Below are 19,187 nucleotides of genomic sequence, written 5' to 3' on the forward strand. Positions count from 1 at the left end.
GAGCAGAGCAGGCTGGTACCCAGGGAGGCAAGGCGATGCGAATGCTTTGCTCCAGCGGTTCCAGGTGTTTTGCCGGTGATCCGAACCTTGCGCAGCACCCGGCTCCTTGGTGTGCCTGCAGGGTGGGGGTCACCCTCTTGCCTCCTCACGCTGTGCATCAGAAAGAAAAGCACAAAAGATTGGTCAGGGCTGATGATCTTCTCGTCGTTTTGGAGAGGGCAGGCAACAACAACCGCCCTTGGAAAACTCTCAACAAAAAAATAATTCTGCCGTGCTGTGGTTTCTTCCTTCTCCCCGCTGTGTCTTCAGCGGCCTCTCCGCGCGCACAGAAAGCACGGCAGTACTCTGAAACGTGGTGGGCTCTGCGGTGGGCTGGGGCTGGGTTCCATCTACGGTGCGACTTTGCATTTCACACGCCCTTGCAGAAGATGCTGCTGCTGCTGGAGCCAGAGGCATTTTCCCGGGGGCACCCGCCCAAGTGGCGGGACCCCCACTGCGGGTGGGCACAGCAAGAGCTTCCCTTGGCTGCTGGCGGGGCACGGCTCTCGCCCCCCGCCCGAAACCCCTCCCTCGGTCAGGCTCGGGAGTGCCGGGGGTGCCCTGGGACGGAGGAGCGCAAGTCTGGCCCCAAACGCTGCCCCCGGTCCCCCCGCCCCGCGGCGGCGGTGAGGATGCCCAGGCTGGTCGGGTCCCGGCGGCGGAGCCAGGCCCGCACATGGCGGGATGCCGCGGTCCCCGAGGGCAACGGGCCCGGTGTGGCAGCGCCGGGGCGGGCGGCTGCGATGCCGAGGCGGGTGGGGGGGCGGGAGCACCGCGGCCTGTTCTTGGGACAATAAAATGTTTTTCGTTCGTTTCCCTGCGTGAGGTCGGAGAAGCGCTGCCGGGATTCCTCGCTGCTGCCGCGGCCGGGGGAGAGAAGAGCATCTGGAGGGGATGGGGAGGGGGGGTGTCTGCTGTTCGCTTGCTCGGTTTACCGGGGGCTGCCTCCCCGGCAAGGGGAAGGGCCGCCCCGGAGCGGTTGTTCACCCAGCGGCTGCATTTCGGAGAGAACCAGCGGAAAACGGGCTCTGTCCGCCGGCTATTTTGGTGTAAGCAAATGAGAGCAAAGAAACGTTGGTGAAAAGGGAAGCGTTTAGCGAGAGGCAAACTCGCAGGACGGGGCCACGCGGCCGGGGGTCCCGGTGGGCCCGGTGCCGGCCCAGCTGTAGAGCCAGCCGGGGCAGCCGGGTCGCCCGTCCTGGGATGCGCCGGCGTCCGGAGCGGAGGGATGTGCGGGAGAAGGATGTACGGCTTTGGGATGCAGCAGAGCCGCGTCCATGTTAGCTCCTGGGGGAGACGAGGGGGCGCCGGGGGGGAGGGCGTGAGCCCCCGGTACCTTCCTGGCCTCCCCACATGCGGGGACGGCCCTCCTTCCCCGCCGGCCGCGGCGCGGGGCTGCCCCTGGCCGCTCTGCCACCTCCCTTCGGCCCCCCGCGGGGGCAGCAGACCCCGGCCGGTCCCCCGCCGACGGGCGGTTTTCACGTCTGGGCGGGTTCCGTGAGAGCGAGACCTGGCGGCGGCGTGGGAGGCCGGGGGCGTGCGCGGGTGGCAGCGGGGACATCGCTGCCAGCGGGCCAGGGCGGCGGCGGCCCCGGTTTAACGGCAGATACCGTGTGGGGCTGGTGTTGATTTCGTTCCTTGCGAAAAGCCGCGCCGTTACTTTTTTTAAACACAGCCTCCCCCCCCCAATCGCTTTGCTGAAAAATAAATCTGGGAACGATCAGGCCTCGTGAAACCTCCTCTCCCCGCCCTCACCGGCGCCGCCGAGGCCTCCGGGACGCGGCCGTGGGTCTGCAGCCGCGGCTCGGCACCGGTTGGAGGCCGCCATGCAAACGGGAGGTGCGGGGGGTGGGGGGAACCCCAGCAGTCCCCTGCACCCAGGGCCGGGAAATCCCAGCCCAGCCCCCTCCTCCCCACCGGCACCTCCGTCGGGCCGCTCGCCCCCGGGCTGCGCCCCGGCTTAAGGTCTTTTCCCTCCGCCAGGGGCGAAGGCCAGGGCAGGGCAGGGGGCGATGCCGGCGCCGGGGGTGTCTCCGCCGTCCCCCAGGCTCTGGCAGGCAGGTCCCCGTCCCGCCCCCGCTGCGGCCCGGCCCGGCAGGGAGCGCAGCGCCGGGGCTTGCGGCGTCACCTCCCGGCCCGGGAAGGGGAAGTCGGTTCTGCTGAAAAGTTGGTGAGGGGTTGGACGGGTGGGGGCAGAGCGGGCAGGTGCCTACGCCACCGCCGCCGCCGCCGCCGCCGCCCTGCAGCAGCCGCCGGAGCGCTCGGGGGGCGGCTGGCTGCGAGCAAACTTTGATTCCTGCTACAACAGATGTCAAAGAGTTTTCTTGGGTTTTCTTGGCTGCGTCTGGGGACATCTTGTGATGTTTTAGAGAACAGGACATGATCTCACATGGCGAGGAGCTCTTTACTTTCTTAATCATTTCACGGTTCCTTCAGAGGCTTTTTTCCACCTAAAACGTTTAGTTTCAGCTCAGTGATCAGCTGCAAAAGCTCGGCGGGGAGCGGAAGAGTTGAATTATTCCAACCTGCGAGAGCTCCTTAAAAAAATAAAAAAAAAAAAAGAAAAAAGAAAATAAGAAGAAGAAAATAAAGAAAATAAAGAAGAATAAGAAAGAAAAGACGACAAGAAAGAAAAGACAGGAAAAGAGAAAATAAAAAAGGAAAAGAAAGGAAAAGAAAGAAAAAAAGGTAAGAAAAAAGAAAAGGAGAAAACAAAACAAGGAAACACGAGGAGAAAAGAAACGAAGAGAAGAAGGAAAAAAGAAGGAAAGGGAAGGCTATAGCAACACGACGTGGAAACTTTTCTCGCTGCTCGTCTCCCCAAGCCCCGACAACCCGGGATGGAGTTGGAGAAAACCTACGGGACCCCCCGGGCTGGCCGCACAGGTGGGACGCGGGCTAGAGGCCGGGGGGGGGGGCCGTGGCGACGCCGAGACCAGCCGCCGCGGCCGGTTACGCGTGAGCCGCCGCCCGGGGCAGGGTCGGGCGCGGCGGGGCCGGGGCCGGCTGCCTCTGGGGCATTCGGGGCTGCGCGGGGGGGGGCTGCCGGGACCCGCCGTGTCCCGCGGAGGGGCCTCGCGCCGGCGGCGAGGGCCGCCTGGGTGTCCGCCCGCCGGCCCCGCGGCTGGGGCCGGGAGAGCGAGGGCGTCGGTATCGGAGACCGGCGAGAGGGCCGGGGAGAGCCTCGTCCCGGCGGGGAGCGCGGCGGCGGCGTGGCCGTGGGGCCGGCGGTGGGTGCGGGTGCCGAGGCGGCCTCGCGGCGCAGCGGCGAAATGCAATTCCGAAGCAATCGATGGGGACTTTTATTAGTTAAATCGCCTGAATAATCGTTTAATCGATAAAGCATTTCATGGCGGCGCGCCGCACGCCCCGCGCGGCGGGAGCGGCCGGGGGCGAAGAGGGGGGGCCGGGGGCGGCGGTACCGGCAGCTCAGCCCGGGGCGGGCAGCGCGGCGCCCTGAGGCCTCTCCCGCCGCGGGAACCGCCGGTGCCGCCGCATCCCCGCGGGGTGTCGGTCCGGGGGGAGGCTTCACCCGTGGTGCCCCGCGCGGGGGGAGAAGGAGGAGGGAGGCCGATGAAGACCAGGCGGGGGGGGTGCCGCGCCTCCCGCCCTCCTCGTTCCAGCCAGGCCGGCGCCCCCCCCCCCAGCCCCCGCCCCAACCCCGACATCTCCCTCGGGTCGAGGCGTCGAGCTGCGGGGGGGCGGGTGGGTCGACCCCCGACGGCTCCCGGCCCGGCCGGACCTCCACCCCCCACCCTGTCCCGTCCCGTCCCCGCGGCGGCGGCTGCGGCTGCACGGCCGCGCCCGGGAGTTTCGCGTTCAACGAAAACTCGCCCCTCGCTCACCCGCCCAGCGCCGCCGCCTAGGGGGGGCCCGGCCCGGCCCTGCCGCCGCCGGGGCCCCGAGAACGTGGGCCGTGGGTGCAGCGGCGGCGGGGGAAGGGGGCGGCGCTCCCCTGGGAGCGGCCGGCAGACAGCGCCTTCCACGGCCCCGGCCCTGCGGCGGCTGCCCGGGGAGACGGGACTCCGGCGCCCTCGGCGGGGCGGCAGGCCCCCGGCGGGGCCGAGGGTGGGGGATGTGGCTCGGCTGGACTCTGCCGTGCCCCCACGCTGACCCGCGGCGGGACAGACGCGGACAGGGGGAAGAGACCCTGAATTTCTGGCCCGGTCCGCAGCCACCGCAAGCGGAGGCCGGCGCAACCGGGTGTCAGGACCCGCGTTTCAGCGACCGGAGCGGCACACCTTCGGCCCCGGAGGCGGCGGTCTCCCCCTAGGGCCGTCGGGCCCCGCCGCGACGGCGGAGGGAGCGGGCGGGCGGAGACCGAGACCCCGACAGCAGCCCCCGCCCGCGGCCTTCTGCGTCCTCACCCACTGCCCGGGCTGCCGGGGCCGGGGGCCATCGGGGACACACGGCCCCTGGACGCGCCGTCCGGCCGCCGGGGAGACCGACAGCCCCGGGAAGCTCCCTCGGGCTTGCCGGCTGACTCGCGTTCGCGGGACGCGCCGTCCCGCCGTCGAGGATCCCCCAGCCCTGGGATGCTCCATCCACCCGTCGGGGGTCCCGCGCCCACGGCCCCGGGAGGCGGGGCCCGCCCCCCCGGAGCCCTCCCCCTTCCCTCCACGGTCTCGCATGGCTGAGCCTCCGCCCTGCACCCGCCCAGTGGGGGCGTGCAGCCACGCCCCCCCGCCCCCATTGGCCCCTCTCCCGCCAATGGCCGTCGGCGCCGCCCGGCGGCCAATACGGGGCGCCGTCAAGTTAACTTTTGCGATTGGCCGGGGCGGTGAGTGACGGGCGGGCGCCGCCCGCTGCCGGCCCGCCGCTGTCCAGCCGGGCGGTGCTGAAGCGCCACCCGCCGCGCCGTCTCCGCGGGCGCGCTGAGCCGCGCAGTCCGGTCGCGGGGCGAGGCCGGGGGGCGGCGGGCGCGGTCCCGGGGCGGTGCCCGCGGCAACCGGCGGAGCCCCCCGCCCCGCCCCGCGCGCCCCCGCGCCGGCCCGCCCCCCGCCCCCGCCCTCCTCGCCCGCCACAACCCCCGCCGCCCGCCGCGGGCCGGCAGCGCGCCGGGCGCACCGCCCGAGCCAGCCAGGCGCCGCGCCGCCCCGGCGAGCCCGGAGGCCGACGGCGAGCGGGGAGGGGCGGCGGCGGCGGCGGCGGCGGCCCCCGCGGCCCGGCGGGCGGCGGCGGCGGCGATGGGGATGGGCGCGCCGCGCCGGCTCCCCAGGTCGGACGGCGGCCGCTGACGGGGCGCCTCGGTCCCGCGGGGCCGCGGCGAGGCGAGGCGAGCCCGGCCCCCGCCCCGCTCCCCGCCCTCTCGCACACCTTCCCCCGCCGCTCCCCTCGCACCACCGCCGCCCCGCCCGGCTCCGCGAGTTGCTGCGAGCGGCGCGGCGGGGGGCGGCACAGGCGGAGCGCACCGCCGCCGCCCCGGGACCGAGCCCCGCGGACGGGACGCCCGTCCCCGCTGCCGCCCGTCCAGGCCGCCGCGCAGCCGCTGGTGCCGCCAGCACAAAGAGCCGTCGGGCAGGGAGCGCCGGGCTCCCGGTCGCCGGACCGAGACGCCCGCCCCCTCCGCGCCCAGCACCGCCTCGGAGCCGGGAGGCGGGTGCTGCGGCTCGCCGGTGGCCGCCCGGGGAGCGGCCGGGGGCATAGGCGCAGTCCAGGGCGGCCGCTACTCGCCGCCCCCCCCTCCCTTTTCACCCCCCCTCCCCTCCCGAGTCCCCGGACGTGGCGAGCGGCGCGGGGAGCCGCAGTCGGCCGGTGCTGTCGGATACCGCGACCCCGCTCCGGGCGGGACTCTTGGGGCTTTTTTTTTTGTATTTATTTTTGCCTTTTTTGGGGATTTTTTCTTTACTTTTTTCTTTTTTTTTCTTTTTTTTTCTTTTTTCTTCTTTTTTTTTTTTTTTTTTTCCGGTCTCCGGCTGTTTCCCCGCGCTTCCTACCCACCCCTCTCCCCAGCCCCAAACCCGAGCGCCGCCGGCGAATCGAAGTCTGCTCGGCGAGGCCGCCCCGGCCCGGACCGCTCCGATGGAAATACACTGTAAGCACGACCCGTTTGCAGCAATGCATAGTAAGTAGGCTGCTAGTTCAACTTCTCTGACACGGCTGCGACGGGCCCTGCGCGATCGCGGACGGGGCAACCGGGGCCACCTCTCCCCGCCTGCCCCGGGGCTCCGGACAAACGATGGTCCGAGGCTGATGCTGGCTCCGGGGCGCGGGGCTGCTCTGCCGCCTCCCCCCGGCCCCGGGTCACCCGCCTGCAGCCGCCGTGGCCCTTCGGGAAGGCCGGCGGGGTGTCGGGGGTGGCTTTGCCGGTGGATGGACGGCGGCGGGATGCTGAGGGGTTGTCCGAGGTTTATTTTCCCGTGCATAGATAGGTGCACACGCACGCTTAACTGCGTGTGTCTGTGTATATGCACGCATGCTTTTGTGTGTATATATATATATATATATGTGTGTGTGTGTGTGTTTTGTTTGTGTGTTGATTTTTTTATTGTTGTTGTTTGGGATTTTTTTTGTTTGTTTCCTCCTAAATCGAATATGTGGGAAGAAAGCCACCCGGTATTTCCGAGGAACGGAAAAGTTTGCTATACGATATGCTCTCTATTTCAACATTTTGATATTCGTTAATTAAAAAAACAACAACAACAAAAGGCAAAAAAATGCGAAGAGCACGGAGCGGGGCTGGAGGGAAGAGTTTCTTTATTTCTTTCTTATTTTATTTTTGATTTTTTTTTTTTAATCACCCAAAGAAAAGCGTAGCAATCCCGTGGCGAGCTCCGCGTCGGGCAGCGCGGTGGCAGACGAGCGGGCAGCAGAACTGGTTAACAGGTCGTGCGCGATGGGCTTGCCTGAGATTTGTTGTGCTTGAGAGGTCGGGGAAGACTTATCCATTAGCACAGTGTTATGCGAAATGACATCTTCTCTCACGGTGAGTTAAACGCTGCATTACGGCGAAAGATTGCGAGGAAATTTAAGGTAGAACTAACCTCATTTCCTGGTGCGCCGCAGCCTTTTAGCTAAAAGAAATTTGTTTGCGAGATAAACCAACCAGCATAAGGGCTGGAAATCTCCCTTCCTCCGTCTTCGCCTCGATCGCTGTTCATCCGGCCGCTGCCTTCTCCCTCCGTCCGTCACACGGTTTCGGGAGGTATCCGGGGCCGGGATAGCAGCCGGTAACGGGCATCTGCCGCCCCCGTGCAAACGGACTTTCCTCCCCGCGCAACACGGCGTTTTAAATCCGCGTTTATTTCTCTCCCGTCGTTGAACCCTATCACGGCTTTTTTTGTGTGTTGAATTTATGTATTATTATTTTTTTTTTTTTAAAGGCGAACTTTACGGACGGCAAGCCCGCCGTGCGGGATGCGTGGGGGGGAGGGGGGGCGACGCGGGGCACTCGTTCCCGCCCGGTCGCGGGGGACGATCGGGACGCGGCGCTCTCGGACCCGGGGCCCGCGGGGGGCCGGACGCCCTGGGCGGGGGCTGCCGCGGGGGTTTCAGCGGCGCCCTGCATTATGGCCAGCCGTGGGAAATCGATACCTTCCGCAGAAATTTCGGGGCAAAACAGAAGGGGAAAAAAAAAAAATCCCCAAACCAAAACGCCGGTCTTCGATCTGGGCCTCGGCCGCAGCGGGGGAACCCCCGGGGCCCTTCGCCGTCAAACGATCTCCGGAGCCGCGGCTCCCCGGGGGAGTCGGGGGGGGGGGGGGGGGGGGGGGGGAAGGGGGGAGGCGACCCCGGTGAAACGCGGCGGAACGCGGCGGAGGAGGGCGGGGGAGCCGGCGAGCGGCGGGGGGCTGCCGCCGGCAGGGCGAGCGGGGCCGGCGGCGCAGCCCGGGGCACGGCGGCCGGTGCCCGGTCGGTCCCGAATGGGACCTTGGCCCCTTCTGGCACCCCCGCGGTCCCCGCGACTTCCTCGTCCCGCGTGGGCACAGCCCGGGCCGACCGCCGTCCCGGGCGCTGGCGGGGGGGGGACACACGCAGCCGGGGCAGCCCTGACCCCTCCGCGGGCGGCTCCCCGGAACCGGCCGCCGTTCGGACACCCGCTTCCCTGCCCGCCGCAGCCCCGGGGCTCCGGCCCCTGCGCCCTCGGGCTCGCCCCCCGCCGGGAAGCGCCTCCGGCTCTCGCCCCGTCCCCGCTCTCCGCGGCGGGGCTCCGAGCTGCGGAGGGGGGAGCGGAGCAGCGCAACGACCGCGCTCCCCCGTCAGTGCGGCGGGCCGGGGGCTTGAGCCCCGTGCCCCCCGCCTCGCCTCTCGAAGTCCCCCGGCCCGACGGGGACTCCGGCGGCCGCAGTCGTCCGGGGAGCGCGGCAGCTGGTGAAGGGGACCCCGAGCGGGCGGGGAGCCGGCCCAGGCGCCGGGGCCGCTTTTCGAGACGGTGGCGGGTTTGTGGAGGGGTCCCCCGGCGGGAGGGGCGGCGGCGGCCCCGGTCTTTGTTCCCCCGGCGACTGGAGGGTCAGATGCTCTCAGCCTGGGCAGGCCCGGGCTCCGCCGGCCTCCTGGGGGCTGAGAGCTACGGGGTGAGAATCGGCCCTTTCCCTAAGGAAAGACATGTCTTAATGCTTCCTTTCTTTTCTTTCCTTCTTTCCCTTTCCTTTCCTTTCTTTCTTTTGCTTTCTTCCACTTGCTTGCTCTTTCTCTCTTTCTTCTCTCCCCTTCCTTCCTTTCCCATCCCTTTCCTTCTTTCCTCCTCTTCTTCCCTCTCCCCTTCCCTGACCTCCACCACCGGACCTTGCCGGTCAGATTGAATGCGCTGTGCGTGATTTTGTACAATCAAAGCCACTAGTAGGGGAGAAGCCCGAGGTCTCGTTCACTGCAGCGTTTCGGGGCTGCTCCTCTTCGCCTCTGCCGTTGAGTTGTCCCGGCTCCAGCTGCCGCATCATCCCAGCCCCAGCGTGGCCTTGGGCAGGGTGGCTGAAGGCAGCCTCGGTGCCCGGGATCTGCTCCCCTGCTCTCTGGGACTGCAGGAGGGATGCACGAGCCTGGGGTCAGCTCAGCCACTGGCAGAGGTCTGCATCTCGCATTGATGAAGGCAGAGCAGACACTTGTCTGCTTGCCACAGGCTTTAGCTGGCTTTAGCAGTCATGTCCTTCATGTGGATTTCATTATGTGTTCTGACAGTTATAGAAGGTGTTTGCGAAGTTTGACAGCGGTTTATCAATGGTGAAATGACTGCATTTAAATAAAAATAGGTCTATATAGTAATTTTTCTTTTAAACACTGAGGCATTTGGCTTGCCAGCCTATTCAAGCCCTGTGCAAATAGATTTTCTGTATTATTTTTGTTTTGGAATTGGCATCCATATTTCCCCTATTGCTTGTTTTCAGCTTCTGCACTCCTCTGTAATCTAAGTAGTTTGAATGATTAACAACACGAGGGTTAATTAAATTACCTCACTTGGTATGTGGGATTATGGCGTGTTCATGAGTTTTACACAGTTTCACTCCTATTCAGGTGGGTCCCGTTTTCGCCAGATACTTGATTCACCTTGCTAAAGGTGAACAGTGCAAATCTGCTCAAAAAGGAATAATATACCGGGCTTGCCTGACTGTTCATGTTTCATTTGTGGGATCATAATATCTTCCAAGACTGCTGTAAATTGTAAGAGCGGAAATCATGCTTTTTTTTTTGTTGTTGTTTTTTTTTTTTTCTCGATGAAGTCAAGGCATCTAGAAAAAAAAAAACCCACAACCCCTATGTATTTCATTTCAGGTAGTCTCCTTCTGTGCTCAGACATAAATAGCCTGGAGTCTGAGCGATCACCCAGCCTTATTTTCATCCGATTTCCTCACCAGAGGCTCCCAAGCAGCCTCATCTCCACGGGGCAGCACCAGGCCTGCCCCTGTGGAGCCCACAGTCGGGCCAGGGCAGCTGCTGGTTTTGGGATGCCCACGTGCGGGGAGCTGGGCATGGCTGCATGGTTCCCCATGGCTATTTTCTTTCCACTTGGGGCTCGATCTGCCTTCAGGCAGGAGAGTCCTCCCCTCCGGCGAGTGGCATTGCGGCGGCGCAGGCAGCGCGGCCATGACCACCTCTGCGCGTCGGGTCCTGCAGCGCCCGGGGAAAAGCAGCCGGAGGTCGGAGCAACGCTGGGGAAACGATGTCCAGCGCTGGGGAGTGCTGGGTCTGGGGGTTCTGCCCTGAAATTCTCACACAGCTCTTCTTCTCCTGCCCTTTTCCCCCCTCCCCTGTGTGTTTCAGGACATGGAGGCGTCAATCAGCTGGGGGGTGTTTTTGTGAATGGCCGCCCCCTCCCAGATGTGGTTCGCCAAAGGATCGTGGAGCTCGCCCACCAAGGGGTCCGACCGTGTGACATCTCCCGGCAGCTCCGTGTCAGCCATGGCTGCGTCAGCAAAATACTTGGCAGGTAAAGGGGGGATGATGAATCCTTCTGTGTCTGTCAAGAGAAAAAGTGTCAGTGCCGGTCCCTGAATTGAAGGCTGCAAAGAAATGGACAATAGTAGAAACCTCAGGAAACTGGTCCAGTGAGGAGAGGGGCTTCATGACCGCTCACGTGGTTTTATATGCCTGGTGTGGGAAAAAAGTGCCATCATTCATACGTCTGGTTTGCCCCTTTCAGGGTTTCTCATAGGTAATTGTAACAGAAAGTGCAAAATGCCATGTGGGGTATATTTGCTATATATATGGCGTATGTCCTGCACCTGTCTGTTCTGAAGAAGTAGAATAAATCTGGGAGTCATCTTTAGTAAAATGAAAAAAAAAAAAAAAAAGTTGTGGAAGTTGCTTGTTTTGCTTTCTGAAGAGGACTCTCTTTTTCGCAATAATACCTTTATATATTGCATCAGCATTGCCATGCATTCATTCCCACAGGCTGTTCTGCAATCTGTCCCACTGTTTAATTCAACATATTTTTGCACTCTTGTGCTGGAATATGTTCTTAATTAGAACACAGAACACCATGAGTAACTGTTAACCATCTTAATTCTGGCTATTTAGGGAGCAGCCCTCTGCTCAGGCTGCAGCTGCTCGAACCACTATGGCAACAGCAAATTAAATTCATGTATTTGCCTGATTTCATTTTAAAAAGTGACAGAGATTCAGGTAAAAAATGCCATGCTTGCTTCTTTGTATCTCGTGAACAAATCTGAACATATTTTTTGTAAAAAAATATATGTGTTAAAAGGGTTTTGGACCCCAGGTATTCTAAGGTACTTGGGCAAGTTATGTTAAGGAAAACATTTTTTTTTTTTTTTTTTGTTAGAATATCTTTTTCTTGATAATCCGGAAAAGTTAATTCCTGAACTATTTACTGAACTTTCACAGTTAACTTCATTGTTTGGCATTTTACTCTTGCTGTTTTCATTTTTACAATCTTTTTCTTTTCCAATTTTGACGCACTTCGCTTTCCTGGACATAGCATAGCTGCAAAGCCTGTTAAAGCAATTTTTTTGGGTAGTATCATGCAGAGGATCTGCTTGGGTTAGCAACATTTATGATCTTTCAATGGCCATTTAAGTGTTCAGCAGCAGACTGACTTGGCACAGCCACAGGCCCCAGGTTTCGTAGCTCTTGGCACTCTTTTCTCCATAGCCCCCTCCTACCTGTACTTGCCCTAACTGGGAAATGGAAATCTGCCCGCACAGCCCCGCATGGCATGATTTTAGGGAGCCGCGTGGTCCAGCGTGCCGGTTGCTCTCAGTATCCCCGCTTTTTCTCTCAGGCCTTCATTTACAGGGGGATAACGTTCTGCCTGCAAGCTACATGCGTTCCTCCCGGCGTAGGTTTGAGGATGCTGATGCATTTGCTATTCTAGAGAGGAAAACTTTCCATATCTGAAACCTGCCTGCCCATCATGGGCTGTTTCACTGGGATATTGCTTTGCATCTGCTGCCGGCATGGGCTCCTGCTCGTGGCTGGCATGGCTTGGCTGGTGATTCTCTCTGCTGCACCAGAATTTCCACTGATCGCCGTCAGGACCAGCGCACAGCTAAGAAACAGGCAATTTATTTACCTACCAGGCAAATGTCTGATGGTTTTGCTTTTGGTAGTTTCCATAGGTTTACTGTTAGATATATTTGCACCATAGAGCTGGGAGTGAGGCTCCAGAGCTTTGTCATTAAAGTTGTCAACAATAAATTGGAATTTCATAGCTCATTATTTTCATAACTAATAATTACAGTGGGTAAAATGTCACTGTAATTGCAGCTCTGTGTGTGTGTGTGTTTTCGTGTGCGTGAAAAAATGAGAATCATAACAAATCCTTACGTTTGGAATGTTGTTGGTGGGAATTTTTCAGGTTTTGGTACAGCCTTAAAAAAACACTCAGGGGCAGGGAACCGGTAGTTGCAGTGCAAGCGAAACTCACCCCTCAGAAGAGGGTAACGCTGGGGTGCCCACTCTTCACCTGCATGGGGAACTGGCTGGGAGCAAAGGGTCGGGCCCTGATGTGCGTAAAATGAAGCCAACTGCGGCTGTCCTTGCCTTTAAAATGGAGACGGGAGTCAGGGATGCCCATGCTGTGCAGCCAGCGGGCCCTTCGACTGTGCCTAGGGTCATTGCTAGGGCGAAGAGGGGGGGGATGCCAGTGCCGTCGCTGGGTGACGGTCGTCCCCCCTCATAGCGAGACCTCTTGGCTGCAGGGGATGAAGGGTCTGGGCCCGATCCTGCATCCTCCCGCTCAAGGCATGTCTCCCGCTGGTGTGCGCGTGCCTTTGCAGGGCTCAAGGTGGCGAGGACGGGTGCGTAGGCAGTGGTTAGAGGATTTGGGGGTGGAGGTCTTGCTGGCCAGAGGGTACCAAGGGCTTTGTGTCACCCCCCAGTGAGCTTGCCACTGCTGCGGCACGGTGGTGGCGAGGGATTTTGTCATCATGGCTTAACTACAGCAGTGAGTCAGCTGTGGAAAACACGCGGCCACAGCTTCCCGAGCTGCTGGCTGATGTGACGCTCAGCTGGGCTGTCCAGCATCGTGAGGCAGTTGCCACCATGTCACAGCGCAGTGAGGCCCTGTTGGAGAGAAGCACCCCAGAACACTTGCATGTTTTGACTGGAGCTAAGTAAATTGTGACTTTTTGTTTGGTAGCATTCCATGGTATTGTCTGGCGTCCTCCTACACCCTCCTCATGGGAGAGGTGCCAGCGGTGAAGGTTTTGAGGCCAGGGGGGCAAGTTTCTAGTAGGTTTACGGTTTGCATTCACCATTGTTTTGTCATGTCCTCAGGAAGCATGGGGGGAGCTGAATCCTGCCCTCAGGCTAGGCTGTGTTTGGGGACACCTAAATGACTGCACGATTCTGTACCGGGAGGGTTAATCCATCTCGGACACTTGATGCTTTCCATTACTAGTATTGCTTAAACGGCTTGTGGAGACTGGTGGAGTCCACACCTGCATCCAGAATATCTGAAAACACGCAAACGCCACGGTAGCGGTCTCTTTAAAAGGAATTTAAGGCCCTGCACACAGAGCTCTCCTGGAACAATTGAAAACTGGTAGCCTGGCAGGAATTTCATGAATGTGGTTGCATGTTACAATGCGACAGACTTTGGCTGCGCAGCCCGTTTGTGTTCTGCTCACGCTGGAAAGATTGGGGAATGAATGCTTTTTTTTCCCCATATACTGGGCATGTCGAGTAGCTGTGGAGAAAATACGTTAATAAACAGTCTTTATGTTCTTCTTTGGGAGTCATTTCTGAGCTCCCGATTAGAAATACAGGCACAGAGTGTGGAGTGGACATGTTGAAGCTGCTGAGACTGTGCAGCTCAGTGGGTGTCTGGTTGAAAGGCTCACGGTCTGCGCTGTACAGAATGGATGTGCTGGGTCCGGGCAGGTGGGGCAGGTAGGCATGGGGTTTATTTTTCATGCGGTCATGCGAAAATTCACAAGATACAAAGAAGCGCCTGTCTGGGAGAGCGCCTCGTGTGCTGGGCTTCCTGACAGTGCCAAGGAGCACAATCTCATTTCTTGGTCTGCCTTCTGTCCCTCCAGGGATCAAAAATGACTTCTGCTCTTAGCAGCGTTTTCAAAGCTTTGTTTATTAAAAGGGGAGGTCGGTAGGACGTGGGATGTAGCTGGGACATACTGTTGCAATGCTATCCAAAGCAGTTCCTCCTGTGTGATTTACATGTGAAGAAGCCTGGCGGGTTGCTGTGGGTTCAGGGACCCAGGGCTCTGCCTTTCCTGGCGTGGTGGTCGGCAGAGCTGCTGGTGTGGGTAAGGATGCTGTTCCTGAGGAAGGGCCACGGAGTGGTCACATAAGCTGATCTGCACACCGTTGGGACCCCTCCAGAGCAAGGGCAGCACTCTTGTCCTTCAAATCTGTGCTTGAAACTACTAGAAATGTTAACGTTAGAAAGGATGCATTTTGAGAAACACTTAACTCTCAAAACTGTGATATGCATGCTAAAACCATAAAATGGGAAAAAGTTATGGCAGCATGTTTATCCCAGAGGTGCAAATAAAATACAGTACCTAACTTCATTTCGCTATGAAATGATAACAAGATGTAGATATTAATGACAGAGAGTTTCTGTAGAAACAGTAATTTGCTACAAAAGAGTCCAGCACAAAAAGTGGTCTTTGGTGTGATTTGTTTCTATTATTGCTGGTACTGCTGATTAATAACACACATTTTCAGTTAATTTTGGATCCTGGCATGCCCTTTAATCTTGCATTGTTTCTTTTGTCTTGCTATTACAGAAAAACATATATTGTATCTTGAGGCCCAATTCCAATTACTATAAGTTAATCTGTTAGGTGATAAAGCACTACATAGGCAGAAAATGTGTATGTGGAAGTGAAGATGTATCTTAGGATTTGCTGGGGTTTGGTTACCTTGAAATTATTTTCTCTATAAATCTCGAAGCATGTTCTCTGTCTATTTGTGATAACTAAAGCTTTGTTTTGGATGTTGTCCCAGGTATTATGAAACTGGGAGTATTAAGCCTGGAGTGATTGGAGGATCAAAACCAAAGGTCGCCACACCCAAAGTCGTTGAAAAAATTGCAGAATACAAACGCCAAAATCCCACCATGTTTGCCTGGGAGATCAGGGATAGACTCCTTGCTGAGCGAGTGTGTGACAACGACACCGTGCCCAGCGTCAGTTCAATTAACAGGTAAAGAGATCTGTCTGATCCCAGGGAGGGATGCTCCTCGGAAGCACTGTCACTGAACCCTCATTTAGAAGTGCAGCTTGCCTGGGTTTCCTGATGCATTTGGGGCTGGGGAGCAGCTGTGGGCTCACCTTGGCAGCCAAAGCGTTGCAGGTGATGGGCATTTCTTGGACTGGGCAGGTTCTGCAGCTGGCCTTTGCTTCTTTCCCATCCTTTTCTCGGTCTGTGAGTTGCAGTCCTTGCCAGTGATGATCCTGCGTGCTTGCTCTGAACGAGACCTTTGTTCTGCTTGATGGGGTGGGGGTTCAGCAGGATGTTCTTCCCCTGGGGAAAGCTCAGATGGCCATTGGGTGGGCTAGCAGTCGCCTGGGGAAAGAGGGGGCCAGGGTGCCTGGAGGAGGGAACCCAAGGCACAGGTCTGAGGTACCACTTCTGTCTTCCTGATGCCTGCTCAGTGTTGCTGAAGGTGGCACCAGAACAGTGCTGGCCGTTACTGTCAGCATGAACATCACTGGGAGAATTGGGTTGGTAGCTTTCAAGTGCCTCAGCTGTCTGCTTGTTACATGGACGCGCTTAAGTGGCCTTGAATTGCTTTTGTAAAAATGCAGGAGAATCTCATTTGGAGACTCAGTTCCACGTTTGGGAGTTTTGCCATGACCTCGCTGGGCAGAACTGGGCTCACAGAGGGGTCTGGAGCTATAGTGACCTACTGCTATCCCAGTTACACCTGTCCTTGCCTGCTTCCTTCTGAGTCAAAGAATGTCTGAAGCCGGTGTTAAAAAAAGCCCCAGTGAAATGCTCTGTTATGCCTCCAGCCCTGCCAGACTGATAATAAGGGATTAATACTTGGAAGGCAGAGCACTTGGGCAGCCTCATGCACACCCACACTCCTGGCAAGCAGAGTCCTTTCATTTTCGCAGAGGATGCTCTGCGCCGGGCTTCGACCTCACCACGCTGGTGAGATGGTTTTCACTTGTGCGATTGAATGCAAATTCCTTGAATGCAGCTAGCTATAAAGTCCCATCTGTGTCCATGGACGTGAAGTAAATTGATGCAATATTCTTTTATTGGCTATCCCAACCTGATTTGCATTCATGGAGTTGCCGCTTGAGTAGCCGGAGTGGCTTTCCCAGCCTTAGTGGAGAGTGGTGTCTCTGCCTTGTTGAACAGAATGTTGAGTCATACGTTTGCGTGTTTAAGAGCAAAAATGGGTCAGTTCACGTGGAGCCTTCGCTGCTGCCTGGGAGTCCCTGACTCACTGAGGCTCCGGATCAGCATGCGGTAACCCTACGGACATGGCATTTTCAGTTTTAAAAAGGATTTGAGAAATAATGTAGACAGCAGGAAAACCGAAGGAAAATACAACTCTGCCTGACCTCAGGTAACTGAGGGCAAGCTCTGCTTCCATAAAGTCAACTTGAGCCCTGCCGTGTGAGAAGCATCGCTCCTGTGAGCAGACCTGTGTTTGTGCAGTAGGGCTTCAAGCATCCTCCAAAAAACTACCAAAAAGGCAATCATAGCTCCAGGGAAAAGAGAGATCAAGTAACCTCCAGTCATGTTTTGACACAGTTTCCATATTCTGCCTCTTGCTGTGTCCTTGTGTGGTTCTGCACTGATAATGTCCACACACCCACTGCCACTGCATTAGAAACCTGTTTCTTAATTCGCCACAAAGTGGTTTTTTTTTTTGGCCGGAAATCTCATCCTTTCTCATCTGCTTGTGGCCGTGGCTAAGATCTTTCAATTTTCTTAAAGGTGTGTAATCCCTTTTTAGAAATACAAGCAATCTTTTTGAGTCAGTCTCTTTACCTGGATAATTGTTTTGGCCAGCCCGGGAGCACATCCTGAAAGCCCGGACCAAACTGTCATGACAAGAAAGCTGCAATTCACGTCGGAACACTTGGCTTTACTGCGAAATCCTGCCTGTTCCATGTTGTAGTCCCTGTGTTTTTATCTTCACGGTTAAAATGAAGGGTATACTTCAAGGCTTTGCTGGTGGGGATGTCACACATCAAGGATGCAGACCCCTGCTCACGATGCCCGTATCCGCTGCCGAGATGCAAAGCCGGGGCTGCCCTGCCCCCATGGACCTGAACCCAACCGAAATCGCACAGCGTGGTTCCTGTCCCACAGCAAGGAGGGTGAACCCGAGGAGCTGGCGTTCCTGCGGCGGAGAGGGTGGAGTAGCCACCCTGCCACCCCGGCCCCAGCCTCCCTGCTGAGGAACAGGGACGCACTGGAGCTGAGCTCTTCCCTTCATGGGAGCTGTTCTGGAGAATGTCAGGACTACTGGGATGAAGTGCAGTCAACACATCCCTGCTGCTGAGGGTGCCTTTTAGCAGATGAATTTGAGCTGCTGCCCCCACATATGAGTGAATAATAACTATTATTATTAATTAATAACATTCATTAATATTAATAATAGGCCACTCTTCCACAGCAGGAGCAAGTCTGTGTGATTAAGGCTTAATTAATCATTGCGATTAGTTTTGCTCAAATAAGCTGAGAGCTGCCCAGCTGCTTCGAAGTGCTTCAGTTCTCCATCCCTCTAGAGATGAAGATGTTTATGTGTCAGAAGGCTCCGGACACACTGCCCTCGCCACGATGGCGATGAGGCCTTGTGCTGGGGCTTGTTTCCACCCCTGCTCACACAGGGTCTTATGCCTTCGGCTGCTTTTCCCCACCAAAGCTGCGTGCACAGCTCCCTCTGACCCCCATGCCAGGTTGGCTGCTGCAGCCCGTGGCCGGGGACCCATCCACTGAAGATAATCTGGTACCCAGCGGCTTTGCTCTGGGGCTGGCAGCTGGATGATGGCTTACTAACAGACCAAAATCCTGCCAGCCTCCATCATATTTGTCAGAGGGACAGCAGTGTGTCTTCTTCTGGGATGGGGCCAGGTGTCAGCAGTGGTCGTTCCCGTGGTAGCTCACAGGGTGACTTTTTTGTCCCTGTGAATGCACCCCCACGAGTGCACCCCCACACCAGCTCCGTCTCACGGTTCCCTTCCTTTCGCCACTTCCAAATCCACAGCAGGCAGAAATGGAAGAAGAGTTTGTTAGGCAAAGAGAGGAGACGTGTTTACTGCAGCATCACTGCTGCAAAAACAGGGCATCAGGCAAGGAGTTGTGCGGTGAGCAAGCAGCGTGCGTCAACGAAATACCTGTTTCAATTCTGCTGCAGTCAGTGGCAGAGCGGTGTTGTCTCTGGAGGTGCTTCAGACCCTGTCTTGTCTTTTTTTCACTGTGCATCGGCAGGCAAGCACTTGGTTTTGCATGTCCCCCAGCTCTGCTTAGCGGCTGCCCTCTGTCCTGCAACACAACACATGCCTTCTACTTTATCTGCATCTCTGAATTTTTCCTGGTTAACAGCACTGTCCCTCAGAGCAGAGGCTGTCCCCAGCGATGACGGTTCGTTTATTCAGCTTTTAAAATTTGCATTTAATCCAACGCATTTTTGTTTTAATAATAATTTGGGCAGGCAGGTCCTTTTCCCAGGCGTCCCATGTTCCGTGTGAGTACTGTACATGGGGTGGTCTAGGGACAGCCTTTTAAATGGATCCCAGCACCCAAGGGTGCACATCGCAGCCTGCTGGGACTCAGAAGTGTCCAGCCCCCTGAGGAGGGGGTGCTGGTCCCAGCAGGTGCCCAAATAGCTCTGGATGTCCTTTCCTGGGCGATAAGGACTAGGCCCTTAAAGGCACTGAAGCACCAAACACTGCAGCATCCTGAGGAGCACACAGTCATCCCAGTATCCCTAATAACAGGGGTCGGGGACAAAAACATGGCCGTGAGTCGACCTGCCAAACTTTGATCTTGCAGCGGATGATGAAGGGATAATTAGCGGAAAGGCATTTTCGCGTTCATGCAGGTACCCTGAACTGAAAAAAAAAAAAAAAAAAAAAAAAAAACGTGTCTGATGCCCCCTGCAATTGCGTGCTTAATGCTAAGTAGTCATTTCTTTTCAACTGCGCACAGGATCATACGGACGAAGGTGCAGCAGCCACCCAATCAGCAGGTCCCAGCCTCCAGTCACAGCATAGGTAAGGAGAACTTATTTTTTTTTTTTTTAAGATTAAAAAAATAGTGTA

General features: G+C 57.9%; 1 protein-coding gene across 6 annotated transcripts in view; it reads left to right on the plus strand.

Annotated features, from left to right (window-relative positions):
- Nucleotides 1-2,241: 2,241 nt before the first annotated feature.
- The window catches only part of PAX5 (paired box 5), a 138,639-nt gene continuing 121,693 nt past the window's right edge, over nucleotides 2,242-19,187 (plus strand). For 2 of the 6 annotated variants that reach the window (XM_055790605.1, XM_055790604.1), the window contains exons 1-4: nucleotides 2,248-2,925; nucleotides 10,234-10,399; nucleotides 14,905-15,102; nucleotides 19,075-19,139. In XM_055790605.1, the coding sequence (XP_055646580.1) occupies nucleotides 2,880-2,925; nucleotides 10,234-10,399; nucleotides 14,905-15,102; nucleotides 19,075-19,139 (475 nt within the window). In that variant the 5' untranslated portion in view covers nucleotides 2,248-2,879. Of the gene's footprint in view, nucleotides 2,926-5,991; nucleotides 6,104-10,233; nucleotides 10,400-14,904; nucleotides 15,103-19,074; nucleotides 19,140-19,187 lie in introns of all 6 variants that reach the window. The other 4 variants (XM_055790603.1, XM_055790606.1, XM_055790601.1 and 1 more) reach the window with 4 other exon arrangements.

The sequence above is a fragment of the Falco peregrinus genome, chromosome Z (assembly GCF_023634155.1).
Source record: "Falco peregrinus isolate bFalPer1 chromosome Z, bFalPer1.pri, whole genome shotgun sequence".
Taxonomy (NCBI): domain Eukaryota; kingdom Metazoa; phylum Chordata; class Aves; order Falconiformes; family Falconidae; genus Falco; species Falco peregrinus.